Source organism: Contarinia nasturtii, unplaced genomic scaffold, assembly GCF_009176525.2.
Source record: "Contarinia nasturtii isolate CC-2019 unplaced genomic scaffold, AAFC_CNas_1.1 Cnas_scaffold_1182, whole genome shotgun sequence".
Lineage (NCBI taxonomy): Eukaryota > Metazoa > Arthropoda > Insecta > Diptera > Cecidomyiidae > Contarinia > Contarinia nasturtii.
The window spans coordinates 61955-83725 of record NW_022198526.1 but is presented as its reverse complement, the minus strand read 5'-3'; the positions used below and the strand labels follow the sequence as shown (position 1 = coordinate 83725).

Sequence of the window (21771 nt, the reverse complement as noted above, 5' to 3'; positions counted from 1 at the left end):
AACAACAAATAATGTCTGAACAACTCCCTACATTTTATTCTAAGGCAATAAGCAATATATTACGTACTTATTTACGACATTGTTCATACTTTTTACTGTCATCTCTTGCACTCCCTTTCTCTCTCTCTCTTTCTTCTCGTTCGTTCGGTCCGTTCGTGTGCTCGGTTTTTATTATATAGATTTTTTTTCTGCGTGCACGCACTAATCATCTAGTCGAGCCACAGATTCACATACACTCCATTTTTATAACCTTTTCTCTCTATCTCTTCGGTTATTTCTTCTTATTTTCTAATTTTATCTTCTAATGCAAGGCAACTGCATAATTTTCTTCTTTTGATTGTGATATAGTTTTAAAAAACTGATTAAACCATTCGGAAAATGATTGAGGAAAAAAATGTCATGTCACAATACACAGTCGGCGAACATTTTCGATAATTGTACATTTTTATTTTTCATTACAAAATTGAGAGATTATTTATGACAAAACGTTTTAAACACGAACCACAAAAATAACCCCAATGGAATTCAAAAGTTTCGAAAACGAATTGAATGAAATGAAAACAAAAAATACGTCAAAATATAAAATTTCTCACTTATTAAGAGTCAAAAAAGGCAATTTAATGACAAACACTGTACATAAGGCGACAACGAATTAAACACAGTAATACACACTGAAATTTCATTTTAAACAGCACACATCACAAATTCCCCGTTTTATAATGTCCATGTAAATATATGCATCGAAAGCGGCCGATGATCGACGAGGCAAATAATATTTTGTTGAAAAAAATAAAACGGAAAAACTCACAATAGGAAGAGTTGCTCTTTTTTTAAATAAAAAAATACTAAAGTAACTTATAAATTAATAATAATTTTGTGTGTATGATTTTTTTTTGTTTAGCTACTTATAATTCGAAGTCAGCGGTCGCTCATTGAACACTGAAAATTTGTTATTTGTGTGTAATATAGACAGAGAGAAGTGCGAGCACAAATACACATAATCGATTCACATCGATACAGAGACATACAAACGCAATGGGAATCGAAAATGCGCTCCGCGAAAGAGAGCCTGAGAGTATGTATTTTCTATAATGTTATAAATGAGAACGTCTAAAGAAATTTTCGACGAATTACACAGTCAGTCAGTCAGTGCCGAGTAGACCGTATTTTACATTTAAAACAAACAACTACAGAGCGGAGTTCAAAACGAGAGCAATACTAATCGAAATCATCCGAAATGGGTAGAGCGAATGAGATAAATACATGGAAAAAGCGAGAGCGAGAGTGCACATTACATAGAAATGATGGTTCCTCTCTTGAGTGTTTATGTGTACGTGTGCTTGTGTGTATATGAGAGAGAGAGAGAGAGAGAGAGAGAGAGAGAGAGAGAGACCGTGCGACTTACGAAAGCAGAAAAAAATCACTTGAACTCTAAAGGAAAATTTTCTGAATTGTCAGCACAATTTACACAAATACGACACACCATCAACTGTCGACCATTTTCATAATCTCAATATCATGAGGCGCTTCGAACAATGTATGCGTTTTTCACCAACACACACATGCACGAAACGACATAAAATTTGGATAAACGCTCCGAGAGTATTCTCGTCGCTGGTATTTTTTTCGTCGCTGGTATTTGTATTTGGTTGCGTACTTGTACGACATACGGCTGCTCCTGTTGTCGAGTGTGTGCACTCATCTATCTATAAACAGCTTTTTGATTCACTTTTTCAACACCGGCTGTTCTTACGGTCCGACAGTTGGCTTTTTTTCGCTTACGTTTGCCTCACTCGAACGCAACGTAACTGAACGAGCAAATATCAACAATACACAATACATTTGATTTAATATCGAATTGCATGTTCGATGTAAGATTCAATTTAGTCAACCACCGTTCTTTTCAAATTTCTTTCCCTACGGTGCTTCGATTTGCCTAAATTACATATGTACTTTACTCAAACAAATCATACGTTGCAAAGAAACACACATGGAAAAGAAGAGACATGTATTTTGTGACTTATTACAAGTTGTATGTTAGAAGTTGCACCACAGTCAGTTATGTTGCGTTTTAATATAGAGTTTCGAGTTGTATTACTTTATTTTTTATTAATAGTTGCTATGCAATTGAATACGAATGACGAAAGCTAAAACGTCATTTATAAACGCTTTTTTAAAAGCCACCCAAACCATATGATATAAATTAGATCTCGTGTAAAATCAATCATGTTTTGATTTAGGGATGTAACGATGATTTATGAGCCACAGTCGATTGACTCAATGGCATTTCAATAAAATTGAATTTTAAAAAATTAATACACTCATTCGAATGCATTAATTCAATTAATCAGTTTTGCTAATTAATTTCAATTAATGTCGAAAGTTACAAGATTCCAGCATAAATAAAAACAAATTCCGATTATATCACTAAATAACATCGCGATGAGTGCGTGTAGTTCATATAAATTCGAAACGATGTGCAAACGAACAAGAGAAAAAAAACTACACATTCCAAGTATGTATTCAAGGCCTTTTTGTCTTGCTTCTTTTCTCACTCTCTCTCTCTCTCTTTGTCTCTCTCTCTCTCTCTCTGTGTGTGTCTTTTCTCACATTTCTATTTCTGTTCATTATTACTATATATATAGTGTTGCGTACGTCGAATGCGCGCCTGTGGATGTGTGTACTTGAAAAAATTGCAAGGCGCATTCATTTGTTTACATCGAATGGCTTCATAAAGCGAACGATTGCGAGTGATTATGTGCATGTATGCGATGCGCAGTTTATATTGCCTTATATACAAATAGATTGCGCTTGTGTGTGTAACGCAGGTATTGAAATCGACCACGTGGGTCTGGTAGTCTCATCGATATCGTTTGTAAACAGAGCGAGAGAAAGAGAGAAAGAGCGCCAAAAGCAATAACACACATTCACGCGCACACGGCTATACAACAACGGAGAGACTGGATTATTTGTTACTCGGTCGAAAATGTATTATGAAAGCGATATTGCGAATGAATTGAGCCAAGAGATATGCCAGAGAATGAAAAAAAAGGTATCGTTGTTGTCAGATTCGTAGTTATGTTTGTACAATATACCGTGTTATAACGTAGCAGCAGCAGCTAAAAAACAAAGCGCATACGTTTTGTGCTCTGAGTCTGCCAAACTAGCAGCGTGTTACATGAATCTTGTGAAGCATTTTATCGGCTGCAACGGAGCACACCATCATGTATACACATACGCGCTTGCAAATACATACACCGCGATATTATCGTTCGGCTCTTGTGATCAGAAACGACAACGACGTCGTTTTCATTTCGTATCATTTTTTGTGTTATATGCGCGCTCGCGATTCCATGTTCATGAATTAACGATGACGTCACATTTAAAATGGCTACTATACGGAGCCAAAACGAATTGGTTTTGTTTGATGAACATGTGTTTGTAAACACATTGTAAGATTATGTTCAAGGTACGCGCGCGCGTTTACTCGCTTGTTTTCATGTGTGTTGACGAGATGTGCGATTCGCGCTTGACGATGAAGCAAACATTTTATCATGCATAAAAGAGCACGAATTACGGTCGACCGAGAAAAGAGGCAAACGAAATTGTGGCTTTTCGTAACTGAATATATGTACTTTAATTTTGTGTGTTGAGTTTCGTCTTGTGTTTTTTTCCTCTCTGTGTTTGTTTGTTTCTCTCTCTCTCTCTCTCTCTCTCTCTCTCTTTCTCCATATCTCATCGATACTGTTTCAGTAGCACCATACGGAGGAGATGTGTTTCCGTCGTTTGGCAGAGAAAAAACATCATTAAAAGGGAATATAAGAAATATGATTGGTCCGATAGGTTGTATGAGAGAGAAATGGAGTAATTGAGAGAATTGGCGAGAGTACGGTAACCGAAAATTGAGAGTTTCTTTGCGAACGGACAAGTTTAATAAGTATTATATTTTTTGTTATTGTAATATGAAGTGAAGGTAATCGCGTTAGGCGCTGAAAACGATAAAAAACGATACACTGAGCTGAACAAACGCAAATAAGAGCGGTGTTAAGGTGTTGATTTAATATACTATATGAGTGGCAGTAATGAAACGGACTCAAAGAAAATTAAAAAAAACACACAACGAAAATTGTTCACGTTAACTTTGTGTTCAACTCGAGCAGTAATTAAACCGTGACCATAAATAAAAGATCATACACACACATGCACTAGCAGCCAATCGAATTGGCTGTGCTTTGTTTTCCTTTTTATTTCCAATCATAATATTTACTTTTTTACTTTGTTCGAAATGTGATTGACTTGGACGCATTTTATTGTTATAATATATTCACACTTAGGTGCATGAAGTGCGCCGCCGTTTGTTTTTATCAGTACACACTAAAATTAAATTCAATAGAATGTTATTTCTAAGAAAGTCATAATTTAGATTAAAAGTCGGATGAATCATAAACTTTGTTCGATTGTGACGGACGGCATATGGAACAATCCAAAGATGATGCGACAAACAAATTAATGTCGCCATTACACATTTTGTATTATTCATTTCGAACCCAATTAGACAAATTCGCCTAAAAAGGCGAATTATCGAGATACCCAACGCGTTTACATAAATATTAGATATATATAGAAGGTATGAGTTGAAAGAGTCGATTTATAAATATATAAATAACATACAATCAATATTCAGTACAATGGTAGATACCAAATTTCTTTTGTGCTAATGCCGTTCGTTCTTTTTATACTTTATTTTGTTCGTTCAATTCATTCTCCTTATACTTGAATCGATTTCGTCGAGCAGAGAGATGTACAAAAACAAAATGGCGTAACGTTGATTTATTCCAGGAACATATAGAATGTGTAGGAACATACACAATTTTTTCGTTCGTTCGTTCATTAATTTATTTATTTTTTATTATTTACTCTTGCTCTGTTGTTCAACTTGCGCTTGGTTGTTAACGATATGGATGTTTCAGTTGTTTTTGTCGGTTGTCGTCGTCATCAGCATTGTTGTTGTTGTTGTTAGTATTTCACTTTGCATTTTTTGTATGATTTGCTTGTACATATACATAAATATATAGATTGTGTATATTTTTTCTTTGGTGTTTCAGCAATGGTGGTGCTCTTCAAAAATTAGCTCTGTCTTTTCTATATAAAAAGTAACCATATCTTCTGTTTAATTATAGCAAGCATACTATGCGCTATATACCATCCATATCGAATGAATAACATATTTTTCAGTGACCAACATATTTTACAATGCTTGGTTGTGTGTGTCGTCGGGTTATCGAGCTTTGTCGATGTTCAAAATTTAATTGACTTTTGCCATCCGACACCATCGATATTACGAACCTTTAATATTTCCGTCATTTGAAATGCTCTCTTCCTGCCAAACACCACCAAAATATCACAACCAGGCTTAACCAACGATATAACTGAAAGTGTTTAAAGCTTCTTCCATTGTGGTCGCTTATTTGGAAAATAATAGAAAATAATGTACGCTATTAGACTCTTTGAGCCTCAAGAACTTCCTTCTTGGTATGAAGTTTAAAGTGAATACACAAAAAATGAGTTTCAATGACACAAATTCATTTGTTTTTTTTTTTTTATCACGCTTGTTACACAGCGAACTCTATACGAAAAATAAAGAAAAATGGCAGTAAATTACAACAGCGCAAACACGACGCAAAAGAAGAACATTATGAAAAGTGCGAGAGAGAGAGAAATGTAGAACCAGTAAGACACAGAAACTATAAATGTAATACGAGTTTTTTTTGTTCGTTCATTCGTTTGATCAAAACGTCACGCAACAACATTATTTTCGTTGCAAATGTTCGAAAAATGGCCGCCATTACGACGATTTTATTATTATTCGGGTGAAAATGTACACCCGAAGTTGAATCGCTTCGTTATCAATATTCTTAGTAGTGTAGTGTAAAAATGTGCTCAGGTCACACAATGACCACAATGTTCGGAACACTTTATTCGCCATTTCTCTGTCTCTCTATTTATAATTGATCAATACTTTTGAAAGGCTCATGAAAATGTTTGTCATTTTCTTTCCGTAGGAAGAGCATATTTCCTGCAAATGGATTTGCTTTACGAACATAATTTAGCTCATGCTCATCATTTTGTTTGGCCGCTGCTAAAAATAGCTTGGCTGGCATCATTTTGTGTGTTTTTCTTTATACAACGTCACCAATTTTGTAAATCATAAAGCAAGTATGACGGCCGAGCAAAATATTGATTGTCGAACTTAATAAAATTGATGGAATTTTTCCGTTCGATTTAAAACGTTTCTGACTTAATGAAAATATCACAATGTTTGTTTTGCGTGGGTGAACAGAACAACCTTTCACCAATCTCTCGCTCAAGTAAGATTTATTTCTTTCTTCCTCCGTTCAATTGGATAAATTGATTTCTCCATTTATCGCTGTTATGGTTTCATGCAATTTTCAACAACTATACACAAAGGAGAAATTTCGCAAAATATTAGATTGTCAAATTAACAATCAACTTTACATCGATTATCAACCGTTAGATGGTGCAATAGTTTTGACTCATCGAACGGAAGACGTTCTATTGTCAGATGAACGTAACACAAAAAAAGTATCATGCACGTGCAAAACTCATGCTATTGAAAGCTCGAAAAATAGCTTTGAACGAAAGCAAATTGAATGGAATTTTCCATTAAATAGTACCGAACATCCAAGTCAATCGCACACATAAATCGCAATAAAATGACAGCAACAACAGGCGTTGACGACATCGAAGTCAAAGCGAACAAAAAAAAAACAGCAGTGCTCATTAACTCATTTAAATGTGACAATAAATTGAGAGAGCTTCGAAATATAACGACAAATCCAACTACTAACGCATTTAGACTGAGTATAAAACGGAATCAAACTGACGACAACGACAACAACAAATGAAAAATAATACATGAAACACACGAAAAAATGTGTGTGATTAAATTCAACGACAAACTGGTTTTATACACACTAATGTGTAAAGTAATAATGTACGTGATAAAAACCACTTCGTATGCTATTTTTATTTATAACAGAAACATATTCATTGTTCGATTTGTATTTTTGGCTAATTTTGGCGTCAAGTTATTCTGGTTCTGGTATGTTATATGAATTAGATTTGATCAATTTACGCATTTTACACAACGAAATATTATGATGGGTTTGGTGTTGAAAGTAGTAAAACAGATGTTTCGTCTCATTTTGTCAGTACATTGTTCATACTTTGTTGTTTTTTTGTACTTTCGTAAAACGACGAAAGATGGTTCAGTCGAGCTGTTTTTTTAAAATGATTTTCGTAGGTCAGGTGCGCTTCCTTTAGAGAAATGGCTTAGAAATTGAATCAAGTGAAACAAAATGAATGTTTATCGGTTGAAACGGTTTCTTTTATTTAAAATGTGCAAATTTTCTATCATTCATTTCGTGCGCGAGCTTTTCATTGAAAATAAAAGAAAAGAAAAACATACGCTCACTTTGGTATGCTTTTTGAAGTTTTGGCTCATGGCTGTCAAATTCAAATGTGTTGTAAACATCAACAGAAAAATTCTTCATGCCTGCATATGCTTTCGGCTTATTCGCTTTTTCTCGAATAATTTGAAATGTTTTTTTTTGTTTCGCATACATTCACATGCCACATCAGCATTTTCATCATGTCTGAGTGTGTATGACCTTTAGTTTTTTGTTTCATATTTGTTTCACTTCGAATATCTTTCGATTCTTTACATTTCAACATTGTGAATATAGAGAAAAGGTGTATAATTCATATCCCATTTGACAATTGCATGAAAAAGAGGGAGAATATGAATAAAAATCGCTTCAGTTAAATTCTTTATGTGTGTGTATGTTTTTTTGCTCTTCTTGCAGCAAAATATAAAGAGAAAAAAACTAAAACCGGTCCATGCAATCATCACGGTTTCTGAATTGTTGAATTGTTGTTGTTGCCATTTTTTCATATAAATTTTCTCACATAAATGCATGATACTCATGTCTCTCATTCTTTCTCTCGATTCAACCATTTTATGTGAAGACCAAACTTTTGACTCTTTATCTTATCGTGTAAGTTGTTTTTAGTACATTTGATTCTGAATCGCATTACATCAAACTCTACGGTACACACTGTCGATTCACAATCTCATCATAAATGTGCACTCGCAACACAAACCGATTCATTCCGTAATTCTTTGCAATGTGCCATCTCCGAAACAACGCTATGTTGTCTCTTTGAGTTTTGCTCGTGTTTTTGTCAGGCCACATAGATATTTCAGGTTGCGTACAAAACATGCCCCTATATCTGCCTTTATTCATGGCTCTAAATCATCTTCGTTTTGCTTTACGTATGTTTTAGAGATAAAGTAGTTCCAATTGTATAGTATAGCGCGATAGATACGTCCAATTAGAAAAAGACAACAGCAAAAAGAGAAAGAGAAGCGAAAATCGCACACAACTTCCTCACATATGAGAGAAAATGTAATGTTTTATGTTCGATTTGTATTTGTGGTGCAGAGTATTTTCGCCTTTTTTGTGAGTCTTTCTTGTTATTGCTGCAGCCATTATTTCGTTTTTGTCTTCTTATCGAAACTCATTCTTTCATTCGCCTGCGCGATTATTTCACAGAAATAAAATAAAATGAAACTTGCGAATATTGCGCGTTAATATGTGCAAGTTGCAACAGTTTTAATTTTGCAATCACACACAAACACACACACACTCTCGTTTCCCATCGTAGTTGATGTCGTCGCCGTAGTTGCTGAAGACTGAAAGAGACCAAAGATGGCTGAGTATGTTTCAAATTTATGCGAACTTCGAACAAGTCGATTCCAAGACAGAAGAAAAAATATGGTGGAAAAGAAAACCAACCAGCAAAAAATGTTGTTGAAGGTTTTTATTTGTCTTCTATAATTGCCCGTGTGTACACTGCATACATTGCATATATATAAAAGCGGTAAATGCATTGTACTTCACGCAGCTACATGGCTGCCTCTTTTCGTATAATTCATTTCGCATAATATTGTGTTCCGAGCTTGAACTGAATAAATATTTATGTAAATGGATACACATTATTTATATATAAAAATATCGGTTCAATATATATCGACGCAACGCGCACTCTTCTATGCAATTTTATTTTCGTTCACAATTTTATAATTATTTTTCGAAATGTATATGCACAAGCCATATCCAGATTTTGTCACCTCGATTACCTCCAATATGGGTATTTGATCAATCATAATTTGTGGCGCTTTTCGCATACATACTCACAAAATGTTTGGGCATCATCATATCGATCGTATTGTGAGAGTGTCAATATGCGATGAATTGTTTTCTGGTTGCTTGGCAAAATGGCCGACAGAATGTCAAGAAACAGCACCAAATCAAACTGCCGACAAAATCCAACGGCAAACGAACCATTTTCTATTTTTGATATGCAGAAAAAACTAATTCTCTTTGATTCGTCGAAAATTTCACTTTTTGAAATATTGAATGCGATTGTCGCTGTTTAAAATTGATTTCGTGTGTTTTGTTTGAAATAGATTTCAAAGTTTGCAACATGAAATCGACCAAAATCCATGAAGCTAAAATAGTGGTGCAAAATCTACTAGTGTAAACACAAAGTGAAATGTGAACGAAAAAAAAAATTGTGACGAAAGTTGCATTCGAATCGCGTTCACAGGTTTGGTGTTTAATTTGGCTAAATCGCTTTCTTTTATGCACTTTTTCAATTTGATTTTAATGTAAAAATCTCTACTATGCTCGTACGACACACAACCATAATGCCATAGTGAGTGTTGTTGAGCGTTTTGCGTCTCTGCAATAGTATTTTTAGATTCCACACAAAATGCACGGAAAGAGTGAGCCCGATAAAATACCAAAACAATAAACCATTCAAATCATATATATTTCTTTTGTAGTAAAATGAAATAAACGAGGAATACAAAAACGAATGACGTAAGTCTTCACCTATTGCATACGAAGATCACATAATAACAATGATTTACCGATTTTGCGAGTACAACAACGGCACCAACGAACAAAGTCGACTTCATTTTAATATGTTCGTGCGAATATTTTCAAATCAAATGAAATAAAAAAACAGGCATGGATACCAAATACACTCAATATAGAAAAGAAATATACATCGACCGAACAAAAGAGAAATATATCAATATAGCGGCTTCAAATACTTCAGATAGTAAATAATCTGGTCAGGTCGTGTACTATATTGCTTGTACTGTTGAAATTCGCACGCTGTATTGGAATGGTATGTGCGAATGTTTGTTTGTGTGAAGTAACGCGTAACACAGGTTCCCTTTTGAGCTTTTGTATACATATTGGCAAATAAGCCTTAAATTGCTCAAACCATAATTGTATAAATCGCGCAGCTTAAATCGACCACCACACACACTATCGCATTGGCGCAAAATCAACAACAAAGGCCAGCCATATAGTAGTAGTACAGCGGAGTATATACAACGATCTAAAGGTGCATTTTCCAAGGCGACGATTGCAATCGTCCACGATTGCAATCGTCCACGATTTTTTTTTTTCAAATCGGGCGTCAAAAAAACCATTGATCTCAATCCTTAACGATTTTGGCCAACGATTTGAAATCGCACACGATTGTAATCGCCGCCTTGGAAAATGGACCTTAATGAAAACAAACTATTATCTCTATCAACGCAAATCGAGGTTTAACCTATATGATTGGCTATTTTTAGCGCATTTTTTGATTTTTACTTTGTAATTTGACGATTTTTTTTTCTTTTTATTTTGTTTATTCTTGTCTCTTTCAGTCAGAATTCAAAATTTATTCTTCCTTAGCCGAACATAAGCACATACAACTCGATAGCGGTGGTTATGTCATTTACGCGATTATTTGACGTTCCGTGTAGTAAATTTAAAACAAATTGCTTATAATCGGACCCACTCAACGCAATCTTGCCGATATGCTTTGGTGCTAATAAGTTGTCTAATCGTTAGATATTTCAAACGCCTTTGAACATTTAACACTCGCACTTTTCTCTCTTCTCATTTTGATTTGCTATTTTTATTAATAGACAGAGGTGCATTATTTGTTAATTCATTTTGGTTTCAATAAGTGTTTGAATTGAGTAGCACATTATGCGGTCAAACACTATGATCGAAACCAATATGGAAAAAACTTAAATACATGTACAAATCGAATAGAAATCAGCGAACAAAATTGACTGAACTTTACCGCAAAAAAGCAGATAAATTCCGTTATTTCTTGCTTTATTCTACATCATCACCTTTTATTTTCTCATTCTATTTATGCCACTATTTAAGTGTATCCATTTTACAAAGTTTATTGTGCTTATTTCGAGAGAGATTACAATTTAATTTCTCTTCTTGCGAGCGAAAGATATATATTCCAATATTGCAAATTGAGTGGCTTTGTTCAAGGTTTTCCTCAATATTCTATTAAAATTCAGTGATGGCTATGATAAAAATCGTAATCAATTTGATCGAGCCGATTTCTTTTTTTTTACTCTCCCCCCCTCGCTGTCTATATTTTTCTCTTGTTCAACGTGCAGCTCTGAATTTAATCTTTTCTGTTCATCTGTTCACATTTCGAGGTGTAAATTATCGGCGAACTTTTTGTTGTAGTTGGATCATGGTTTACGTACATTTATTTTTTTGTTTTATCAATTTTTTAGAGGTGATAACGTTCAAAAGAAAAACTTGTTCGGCACTGATAACAACATTTGTTACTTTGATATTTCAACGACCATTCAGAAGAAGTTGCAATTTTCGGGTTAATATTAATGAATACGAATCAAAATGGAAGATTGGATTCTGCTTATTGATAACTAACCCTTCACAGCTGAAGATTCATTTGAACCGGCTAGAATATTCGTGACCTAAAGAAATTTGTCAAAATAAAACTGCAACTGTTGCTCTTTTACTTTAACAAATTTCTTGAGCTCACAAATATTCTAACCGATTCATTTATATATATATTCAGCTTTTTTCGTCATGCAATGCTCTTTTGCAATTTATATGATGGTGTTATGTCGAACAACGACAAAGAAAGACAAAAGCATGTATCCGCATTTGCTGATCATTATTTTATATATTATTTTTGCATGTTTTTTTCTGCTTTCGTTCGTTTGTTCCCAACCAACTTGATTATCCATTCACTTGTGTGTCGTAGTGGTATTTCATTGTATCGTTCATTCTCATTCGTCAAGTTTAGTTGATCGTATTATTTCTCGTTCGAAACACTTTTTTCGCTAGAAATATTGTGAATAAATGGTGTCGACCGAATGAAATTTCACCGTTTATAAGTCAAACCAATGCGCTAATCGAGACCAATTCGTAAACGATCCGACAAATTGGTCGTTGTCATCGTCATATGAAAAAATTGTGTTCGGGCCTTTGAACATTTAACCAGCCAGCGCTAAATTCACCATCAGCGCAGTTGTTGTTTGGCGTTTTTCTCTCTTTATTTTATAGTGGAACAAAAGTTGTGTGAACGCATGTGGACGATCGCTTCGACATACAACTTGAATGAAATGAATCAAAATGAAAAAAGAAACACACTGTATACACAGACACAAATACAAGCTCAAAATATAGAAAACGGAATATAAGTTATAAGTTAACTCTATGATTTTTGCGATACGACGCACGCTTAATATGCAACAGTATTTTAAATATATACGAAACAACAGTGGCAACAGCAAACAAAAAAAAAACGGCTCAAAATTTATGAAATAACGAAAAACAATTAAGATATTGTTGACTACAAACACGCACATTGCCATAAGAAAATCGGACAGAAAAGCAAAAGAAAAAACTACGCGCATAAAATCGAGTATGTGCATCGTCAATGTGTTGGTGTTCGGACGAAGAAAGACAAAGCAGAGAAAAGAGCGAAACAGAAAAAAAACACTTTATGAAAAATCGCAAATGCACTGTTGCCAATGCTTCTGTCCAATCCATCATTCAGCCTATCGAAAACATTTTTAAAGTATGCCAGTTGTAAACAAAAATTGTTAACTTTCCAAGCAGATTCGGAAACACTTAATTGATAATAAATGCAAATTTGATTCGTTTTTTGCTATAAATGATATTGTTTTCGTATCGAGATGGAGCATGGAGGTTAACATATGTATCATAAACATTGGCACAAATTGAGACATTCGCCATTTGAACAAAAAACACACAACATTAAATTATTTTTTATTGGTATAAACCTTTATTCGTAGGCTATCGAATAGCACATTCACTTCACACTGAACGGACCATTGTCTTCGATTTTTCTTAGTATGTGTCGAACCATCAAAATCATGCTCTGGACAACTGATATGTCGATTTCTTTCAACTTTCTCTCAATCCATGCAACCAATTGTTGCTCGTTTCAAGTATTTTGTACCTTCGCCTATAACATACATCCAAAATCAGTCGAGAAATAATTAATATGGTGATTTTTTGTGAAGTTAAAAAGATGGTCCTTTTTTCATGGAAATGTCATATTTTAAGAAGTGAGCCATTATTGTGGTTTTTTCTACTTGCAAAGCAAAATTTTGCCTTAAATCAGATAGTTCTCAATGGATTCCATCGATTTCAACAATAATTGGTTGATAATGGAGCATGTAATGGAGGTTTTACCTTACGTTTCATCACCAAATTCTCGAATAATGGATCTAAAACACCTTCCAAAGAAGATCCTACCATACATACACCCGTTTATCAAAGTTCGGTTTGTCCACGTCTCTAGCCTTATATAGTAACATAGTGCCCCAACATAATCAATGCAAAAGAAACCACTCGCACTTGATTCGTGGTTCGATATATCGATGAATGTTTCACCGTCCAAAATGATGAATTTTTCAGTGCAACATGCTATGAGGTGATGTAAACACCCAATTTTTGACACCCTTTGAAATTTTTTCGTAACCTATTTTGCTGATTACTAATGATCGTGTCTAAATCTATTGTTTTGGTTCGAATTTGGATGTGCTGTAACCATAAAAATCACCAAAACTGAATGTTTGCTTGACCAACCCGATTTTTAGCACTTGGTGACAATTTTGAAGGGTTTGAGCATCTAAATTGGGAATACGACCGTACTTTTCGCATTCTCTAGAATCTTTATATTCATATTAAGTCCATGAAATACGATAGATGGTTCGGCGTGAGATTGGTTTATTTTTAAACACACGGAAAATTTCGTTTGTACTTAGCTGTCCAAAGCAGTTTGAGACAGACTTGCGCAAATCCAATTTGTACGCCATCGCGAATAAATGTATTACGTCGGATTGAGTTTGACAGTAGTCTCGAGGTATCGATAAATGCACTACGTGCGTTGGTTGACATTTTTGTGTTTGTTATTGCGTTCTAATAAATGTCTCAATTTGTGCCAATGTTTATGATACATATGTTATGGTTCGGAAACAAACGTTCGACCTCGGCGGCATTTTGAATATACATCCTTTTGTCAAGGATAACTCTTAAAACACACACACACACAGTGCCCAATTTGTGCCCGCGATTAAGACCATTTTTTCAATGGTTTTGTATTGGATTGAAATCCAAAAATCGTTCAGAAAATGTGTGCTCAATTTGTGCCACTCAATAGCAGCGAAATTGGAATAAGTGCTATCTTCGCAACCTCAAAAATGAAATTTCTTTTTAGGGGTTGAAATGCAAAAATAACAAATTAAAGAAATTGCTATAATTAACAGAATTTTTTACAAAACTATTGAAAAAATGGTCTTAATCGCGGGCACAAATTGGGCACAAATTGGGCACAAATTTTTGACATCATTTGTAAAATAATTTTTTATCGATTTGGGGTAGTTAATTTTTTAACCCCAAATAAAATAAATTGAAGTAACTTTTGAGGGGTGAAATGAAAATACTGACCAAAGGTACCAATCGAGAGCACAAATTGGGCACACATTTTTGGCATCAAAAAGGGATGAATTTTTCAACCCCTGAAAAAGTTGATGTCCAGAAACCCACCCCCTTAATAGGGGATGACGGGAAAATATGTCCAATCTTGGGCACAAATTGGGCACAAATTTTTGGCATCATTAGATTTTTCTTTTTCGCCCCCAATCAAAATTTTGAAAAAACTACCCCCAACCCCTAAAAAACAACATGCCATATTCATATCAACCCTTGGGGCACAAATTTTTTTTTTGACGGCACTAAATGGCACAAATTGGGCACATTTTTTTAAAATCATTTCCAAAAAATTCTGTCGTAGATGTCCCCCCGGTGACATACCACCGTGTACAACCACACAAAATCAGTTGAGATTGTATATAAAGCGCGAGACTTGTTGCCAAGTTACGTTCAGTTATGCAAACAATTTCTTATATCTATCGATAACTGAAACTGCATTTTACTAGGGATTATCCACTAGGGGTTTTCATGTAAGATTTTGTTTCACGAATTCGACGAATAAACAACAGTATAACAAATAATACAAATTTTTACAAATCATGCAAATCTTTACCGATTTCACTATTTTGTGCCAAAAATCTACCGATATTCGCCGATATGCGAAGTGTCTTTGTTCTGGAAGTGGGCTTTGGTGGATCCTCAGGATCGTTCAGAACCGCTCCCAGGTCTGGAAGTGGACCCTCAGGATGGGTCAGGGCATTGTCAAACCATGGTCTGGTCGATCCAGAGGATCCACCAAAACCCTCTTCCAGAACTGGGAGCGGTTCTGATGATCCTGTGGATCCACCAAAACCCACTTCCAGAACAATTAAGTATCAAAAAATACCCGAATATTAACGATATTTTACAGATATGCCGATATTTCACCGATATGCCAATACGCAACGATAATACGCAAATATTATCCAATAAAAATACATGCAAACCCCTAGATTATCCACCAAACTAGAAAACTAGAAAAACAGTAGTAAAAACTAGTATAAACTAGCACATAACGAAACCAACTTCACACTAAGTTGGGTACAAATTGTACGTAAAACTGCCAAGAAAACCAATTTCACGCACTAGAAAAACTAGAAAAACTAGTTTGGTGGCTGTCCCCTAGGCATTTTGAATGGATGACATGGACTTTGCATGCTTCACGCTTTTATGCTTTTTTATGGCACTATTGACACTGCACTTATTTTGCCGTAAACTTCAGCCATTTATATTGGCGTCGTACATTTTGTCTCTTTCTCTCGCTCTCTTTTCTTCTTCTTCTCGATGTAGCGCGTTGTTGCTGTTTTTATTTTGCCATCAGTGCCAACGTAGAATCAATGCTATCGATTCAATAGGTATCGTATTGCAAACAAAAGCAGTGATGCGAAAGAGTTTCAATATTATTCTCGATTTACGACAAAAGAAGATGCCACAATGGCCCCACATATTTTTGTGTATCTGTCGAACATTTTTTTTCGCTTGCCTTCGAGAAGAGTTTTTCTTAACAACTTTCAAACATTTCGACAGTCAATTTAAAGTTAGCAATTCATGTAAAAATTCGGCCAACGTTTTATGGTAACGATGAAGATCGATCGGTAACGAACCAATGTTTGCTATATTATAAACCACATAACCAGTTAATAAATAGTTAGCTATTAAAGCACTAATATTGCGCATGGATGCATTAGATGTGCAATTTAACCATACACTTTCACATTTTTTTTCGTTTTGCCGCTGCTAGTTCTTTTCCGCTAACTTGGGCTGTTGTTTTTGTTGAATTGAAAATAAATCCCGCGTTCTCTCGTTGTGCCTTTCAAATGGCACAATCGCAGTAGTCTGCACCTTTGCGTATTCCAATATGATACTGTTCACTTGTATTCAGACGTACAACTAATGTCGCACACATACACATACATAGCTACACTCTCACATCTCTTTCATTCTTTATACATATACGCAAAGGTGCAGACTTCTGCGTCCGTGCCATTTCAAAGGCACATAGAGAAAACACGGGATACGATCTGTTTGAGGTAGAAAAGCACTGCACAAAAAAATGGAACAGCAATAGAGAAAGAGATATATCCGAATGCAACAAAGGAGAGAGAGAGAGATAACATCTCGTCATGAAGTCGCGCCTATACACAAATTTATTATTACATTTTTTGTGCAGACCATGAAAATTAATTTTTAGCAAATTTACATTTATGTTGTGTATCGTGGCATTTGCAAGGGAGATCATTGTGATGATGAGCGAGAGTGAAAACCGAATGATAATAATGATAAAGTCACATCAAACGAACGAACAAACGATTGAGCGAAAATGGTATAATGTCTATGGTTCGACATTATAGTGACGATCGATTTGAAGTTACGTTGTTTTTTTTATTCGTTTTGTTTGCCTTTGTCAGCTGCTCATTGATAGATAGACTATTTTGAGCATTCAATTGGAAGCGAATATGAAATAACCCGAGCATCGTGGCAACGCCATCTTTGATTTCGAATGCTTTGTTTTTTTTCTTATTTGCATTTTAAATGCGCTTCATCAAAAAGCTGAAACCAATACGCTTGTTAGTGTGTGAAAGGGCTGTGGTTGGCGCAGTTATGAAGTGGCCAATTATGGCTATTATGGAATTAAAATTTCTCCATCTCACACAAAAAAATCTCGGTTTTGCGTAGTTACCATCAACAAACGAAATCAAATATCGCCGCATATTCAATTCCATCATAAGGATGAAAAAAACGCTCACAATTCGGTCATTTGATGATGACTTCTACAAAATGATGTTGAATGCGTGCGATCCAAACCACGACATGCGTCCCTTACTCAATTCAATATGCACATCATCATCATCTTCTTCTCCATCAGTTTTATGCATGCCAAAAAAACCATAAGTGTGTGTGCGTGTTGTCGATGTCGAAACGGCTCTCTTTTTATTGTGCCATTGCTTTTTCTTCTTGTTTTGTGGTTCGTTTTGTGTTCATATCAAGTATAAATAATTTATTCGCCGTGTGGCGAGAAAAATCCAAATGAAACAACAAACGACAATAATAACAACGGCATGGACACACAGTCACATACATTTTCAATGCCTGAGACAAATAAAAATAGTATTTTGCGTATTGCCGAACGCGATTTGAGCGCGTTCATAACGAGACACCGATTTTTGGTGTGTGTGTGTGTGTGTGTGTGATTTTTTTCTTCTTCTTGGTTGTTTAAATATGAGCACACATCGAACAGAGAGATCTAATATAAAATATGCTTCGAGTAGCTGTTATGTCAATCGACACACGAAGTAAAATAGACGATGTTCTGTATGGAAGCGCATAATCTATTACAAATGATATGAAGTTGGCCATTTGCAGAGCTTATTTTACATGACTTTTTGTTACATTATATTTCTACACGTATTTTTACTCCCTCCCTCTCTCTCTCTCTTTCTCTCTCTCTCTCTCTCTCTCTCTCTATTGTTCTTTTGCTTGTTTTATATTAGCTCACGTTTTTCTCTTCGGTTTCTCGTTTCCTTTTTGTGTTTGACGAAAAGAATAAAATAATATGTAGTTGCTCATTGGATGGGCAATAATACAATACTCAAATACGTATATATATCGCTATAACCAACTGATAGAGTGAAGCGATTAATAATTTTATCAATATTGTGTATATACTATATACAAAACTGGCATTCACCATAACCAAATGTGAAGCACGGTGGCGGCAATTACGGCAGCGCAGAGACAACGACTACTACTCGGAGTAAATAACTGATGATATGTGATGGTTAGTCACACACTCACTATAGGCTTGTTTTGTGCATGAGCGGTAAACGTTGCATGAGCGTTGAATTTCACATTATGATCTATATATATTTGATTTTCATCGTTCGCAGAACGATATGCTATAATTCTTAATTTTTCTTCTTTTTTCGTTCGTCGTCGTTAACGAATATTTTGGCCTTTTTTCCCTGAAAATCATTTTGGATGTTTTTCCTCGCTAGGTCTTTGATTTGATTGACAATTGTTCTGAATATGCCCAGAGAGAAGACAATGAATGACAATTAAAAGGTAATAATGTGTTCTGGTGATGGTGCTGCTGCTGGATGAACAAACGTTATTTCACATAAGGCATAAACGATATACGTGGTCGCGTTTTATATCGATTTTTTCTCTAGTCTCTCTACACTCTATACACTTTTGGTACTAAATGTGTTTTTTTCTTTTCTTTTTTTGTTCGTATGTTCATTTGCTTCAGCTTCTCTCTGTTTACCCGATGCGCGTACTCTTTTTCTATTCCTCTCCATTCCAACGTACGGTCGCTGGTTCGGGTGCTGCTGCTCTGTATGCTGCCGTTGTTGTTGTTTTCTTTCTTGTCTTTTTGAATGTTTTATGTATCATACGTAAATTGCACATATACGTATAGTGTAATACACAGCTACATAATGGCATACAATAGAGCAAATTTCCGACTCGCGGTATGGAACACACATACACAATAAGTGAGTGAGAGAGAGTAAGAAAGAGAAACTTTTCGAGTATTTCCTTTCAAGTCAAATGGCCACACAAATATGGCGGAATGGATGATGATTTGGTTTTATGTATATGCAAAAGGGAACAAAAAATGTGTGTGTTGCCTTGCGTAAAGCGTATATGATGATTTCTTCAGGGCGATACCCAATGCTTTATTGAATTTGTTCACGATCTATATATGCATATAGTAATTTTGAAATTCATAGAGCAATATCGACCGAATGAGATGAAGTAATTTTTAAAATTAGACATTCGAAACAAAAATAAAATTATTTCGAATCCTTTATATCGAAAAGGGGTTTATTCCAACCACAAAACAATGTACTGTAAAATCGATACAGGTCATTTCGAAGTCGCTCGTGTTAGTTCATTTTCTCTAAATAGTCATTTATCGATTGAAATTAAAAATAAGAGAATTTCGAAGCCAATGACCAATTGAATCGTTGCGGCGAAAGAGTGGCTCTTATTTTTCTCCAAATAATACTGCAACATAAAGTTTTTTATGAATACTTTATTCGTTGTATTACAACAAATAAACCGTGTGAAAAAAACTTCATGTTGCAGTATTATTTGGAGAAAAATAAGAGCTACTGTTTCGCCGCAACGATTCAATTGCGACGAGAGGCAAAATGTCACAAAACTGAATGGATGAATGATTGTGTGGCAAATGTATAGATAGAAGTTACTATGGCATTTAAAACTATATATGATAAATAAATTATAAATTAACTCACATATAAATAGCATGAGCTCAACATTATCCAGAATGCTACATTCTCGTTGCACACTTTAATTTCATTTCAAAATTGTAATAATATTTTCTTTTTTGTTTTCCTTTTTTTTTTAACTTGCTTACTACTTTTGCATATTTTAAATGATATTAACGAGTGTGTATTTTTTTCCTTTCTTTTTTGTTGTTGCTGACTGTGTGTTGCTGCTATTCTTTGTTAAGGTTCACAACGACGAACAGGACTGCGGTAATATTGATGACGATGAGTGGGGATGAATATTCGCGTATAATTTTTGTTTTCGTTCGTATAGCAATACTTTTTTGATTATTTAATTGTATTTTCAACTTCTTTTCAATTTTTTAAATATTCTAAAATACGTTTTTTTTCTCTTCGTTTTCTTTTTGTTTCTTGCTTCTATTGTATATGTATATCGTCGCCGATGTTTTTTCCTTTTTTATCTGTTCCGTAAAGAGTAATTGTTTCACGCACATACCGACCGAGAACTAAGCGAAAATACACACTTTTTCTTTGGTTCTCCTTGTTTGTGTGTCGATCTGGATTCAAGCTGAATTCTTTTGTTGTTGAGTTTGTATATTTCATATTCTTATTACAGATCAACCGTCTTCTTTTGAAACAAATAAAAAAAGAAATCAAATTGTTTTACTCGGATTTGTTCGCGTTACAGTAAATGTATCATTTTCTGTCGATGTACAATAGTTCTTTACACTCTACACATTTACGCTGCGTGAGAAAAAAAAACAGTTCGATTGAATTCGCCTGGACACAATTTCCAGTGAGAAAAATGATGCGAGAAAGAAAGAGAAAAAAACTGACACTGCAAATACGATGAAATGTCATATGTGAAGTTCAGTGAACAGCGCACAATGAAAGACGAAAATAATCTGCCGAACACATTTTTTTCCTTTCGGGCCAGAAAAATACAGGGTGGGCCAGAATAAGTGTCGCTTTTTTTTGCACCTACGTAATTTCAACTACAATGCTTTCCGATCACCCTTTGGTTCACCGGTATGTTTATTCATGTTTGTGCAATCCACTGTGACGATGCACAGTATTGCGCAGTTCTTGTTTACTTTACAATAGCAATGGATGTGAAACGTCAACTAGTTTTGAATTTGCACAAAAAAGGTTTGCGACAAGTTGATATTTTTCGGAAGCTTCAGAGCGACAATATCAATTTGAGATTTATTCTGCGCACCATAAAACGATACAAGGAACATGGAACAGTCGATGTGAAGCGAAAACCGGACAGAAAAAAATCCGTAAGAACAAAAGATCTGGTCAAAAAGGTACGAGACAAAATTCGTCGAAATAACAAAAGAAGCGCTGGAATCTTGGCTCGTGAGCACAATATCAGTAGATCTTCAATGCGAAGAGTGTTGAAAGAAGATTTGGGAGTTAAACCATTTAAAAAAACCCGAAAACACGGCTTGACAATCAAAAATAAGCAAGATAGAAAGCAAAAATGCAAAGAACTGCTACGCCGGCGCGCATCCTCAAACATTTTTTTTTCAGACGAAAAGTTGTTCCTTTTGCAGCCAAGTCCCAATGCGCAAAATGAT

General features: G+C 35.0%; 1 protein-coding gene across 4 annotated transcripts in view; it reads right to left on the bottom strand.

Moving 5' to 3' along the window:
- LOC116344864 (serine/threonine-protein kinase tousled-like 2) overlaps positions 1 to 21771 on the bottom strand; it is an 80550-nt gene that overhangs the window by 7382 nt on the left and 51397 nt on the right. Inside the window, exon 2 of one of the 4 annotated variants that reach the window (XM_031773678.1) lies at positions 20195 to 20932. The exons of 1 other annotated variant lie outside the window; for it this stretch is intronic. In XM_031773678.1, coding sequence (XP_031629538.1) covers positions 20195 to 20218 — 24 coding nt within the window. In that variant the 5' untranslated portion in view covers positions 20219 to 20932. Of the gene's footprint in view, positions 1 to 67; positions 521 to 20194; positions 20933 to 21771 lie in introns of those variants that run through there. 2 more of the 4 variants (XM_031773680.1, XM_031773679.1) reach the window with 2 other exon arrangements.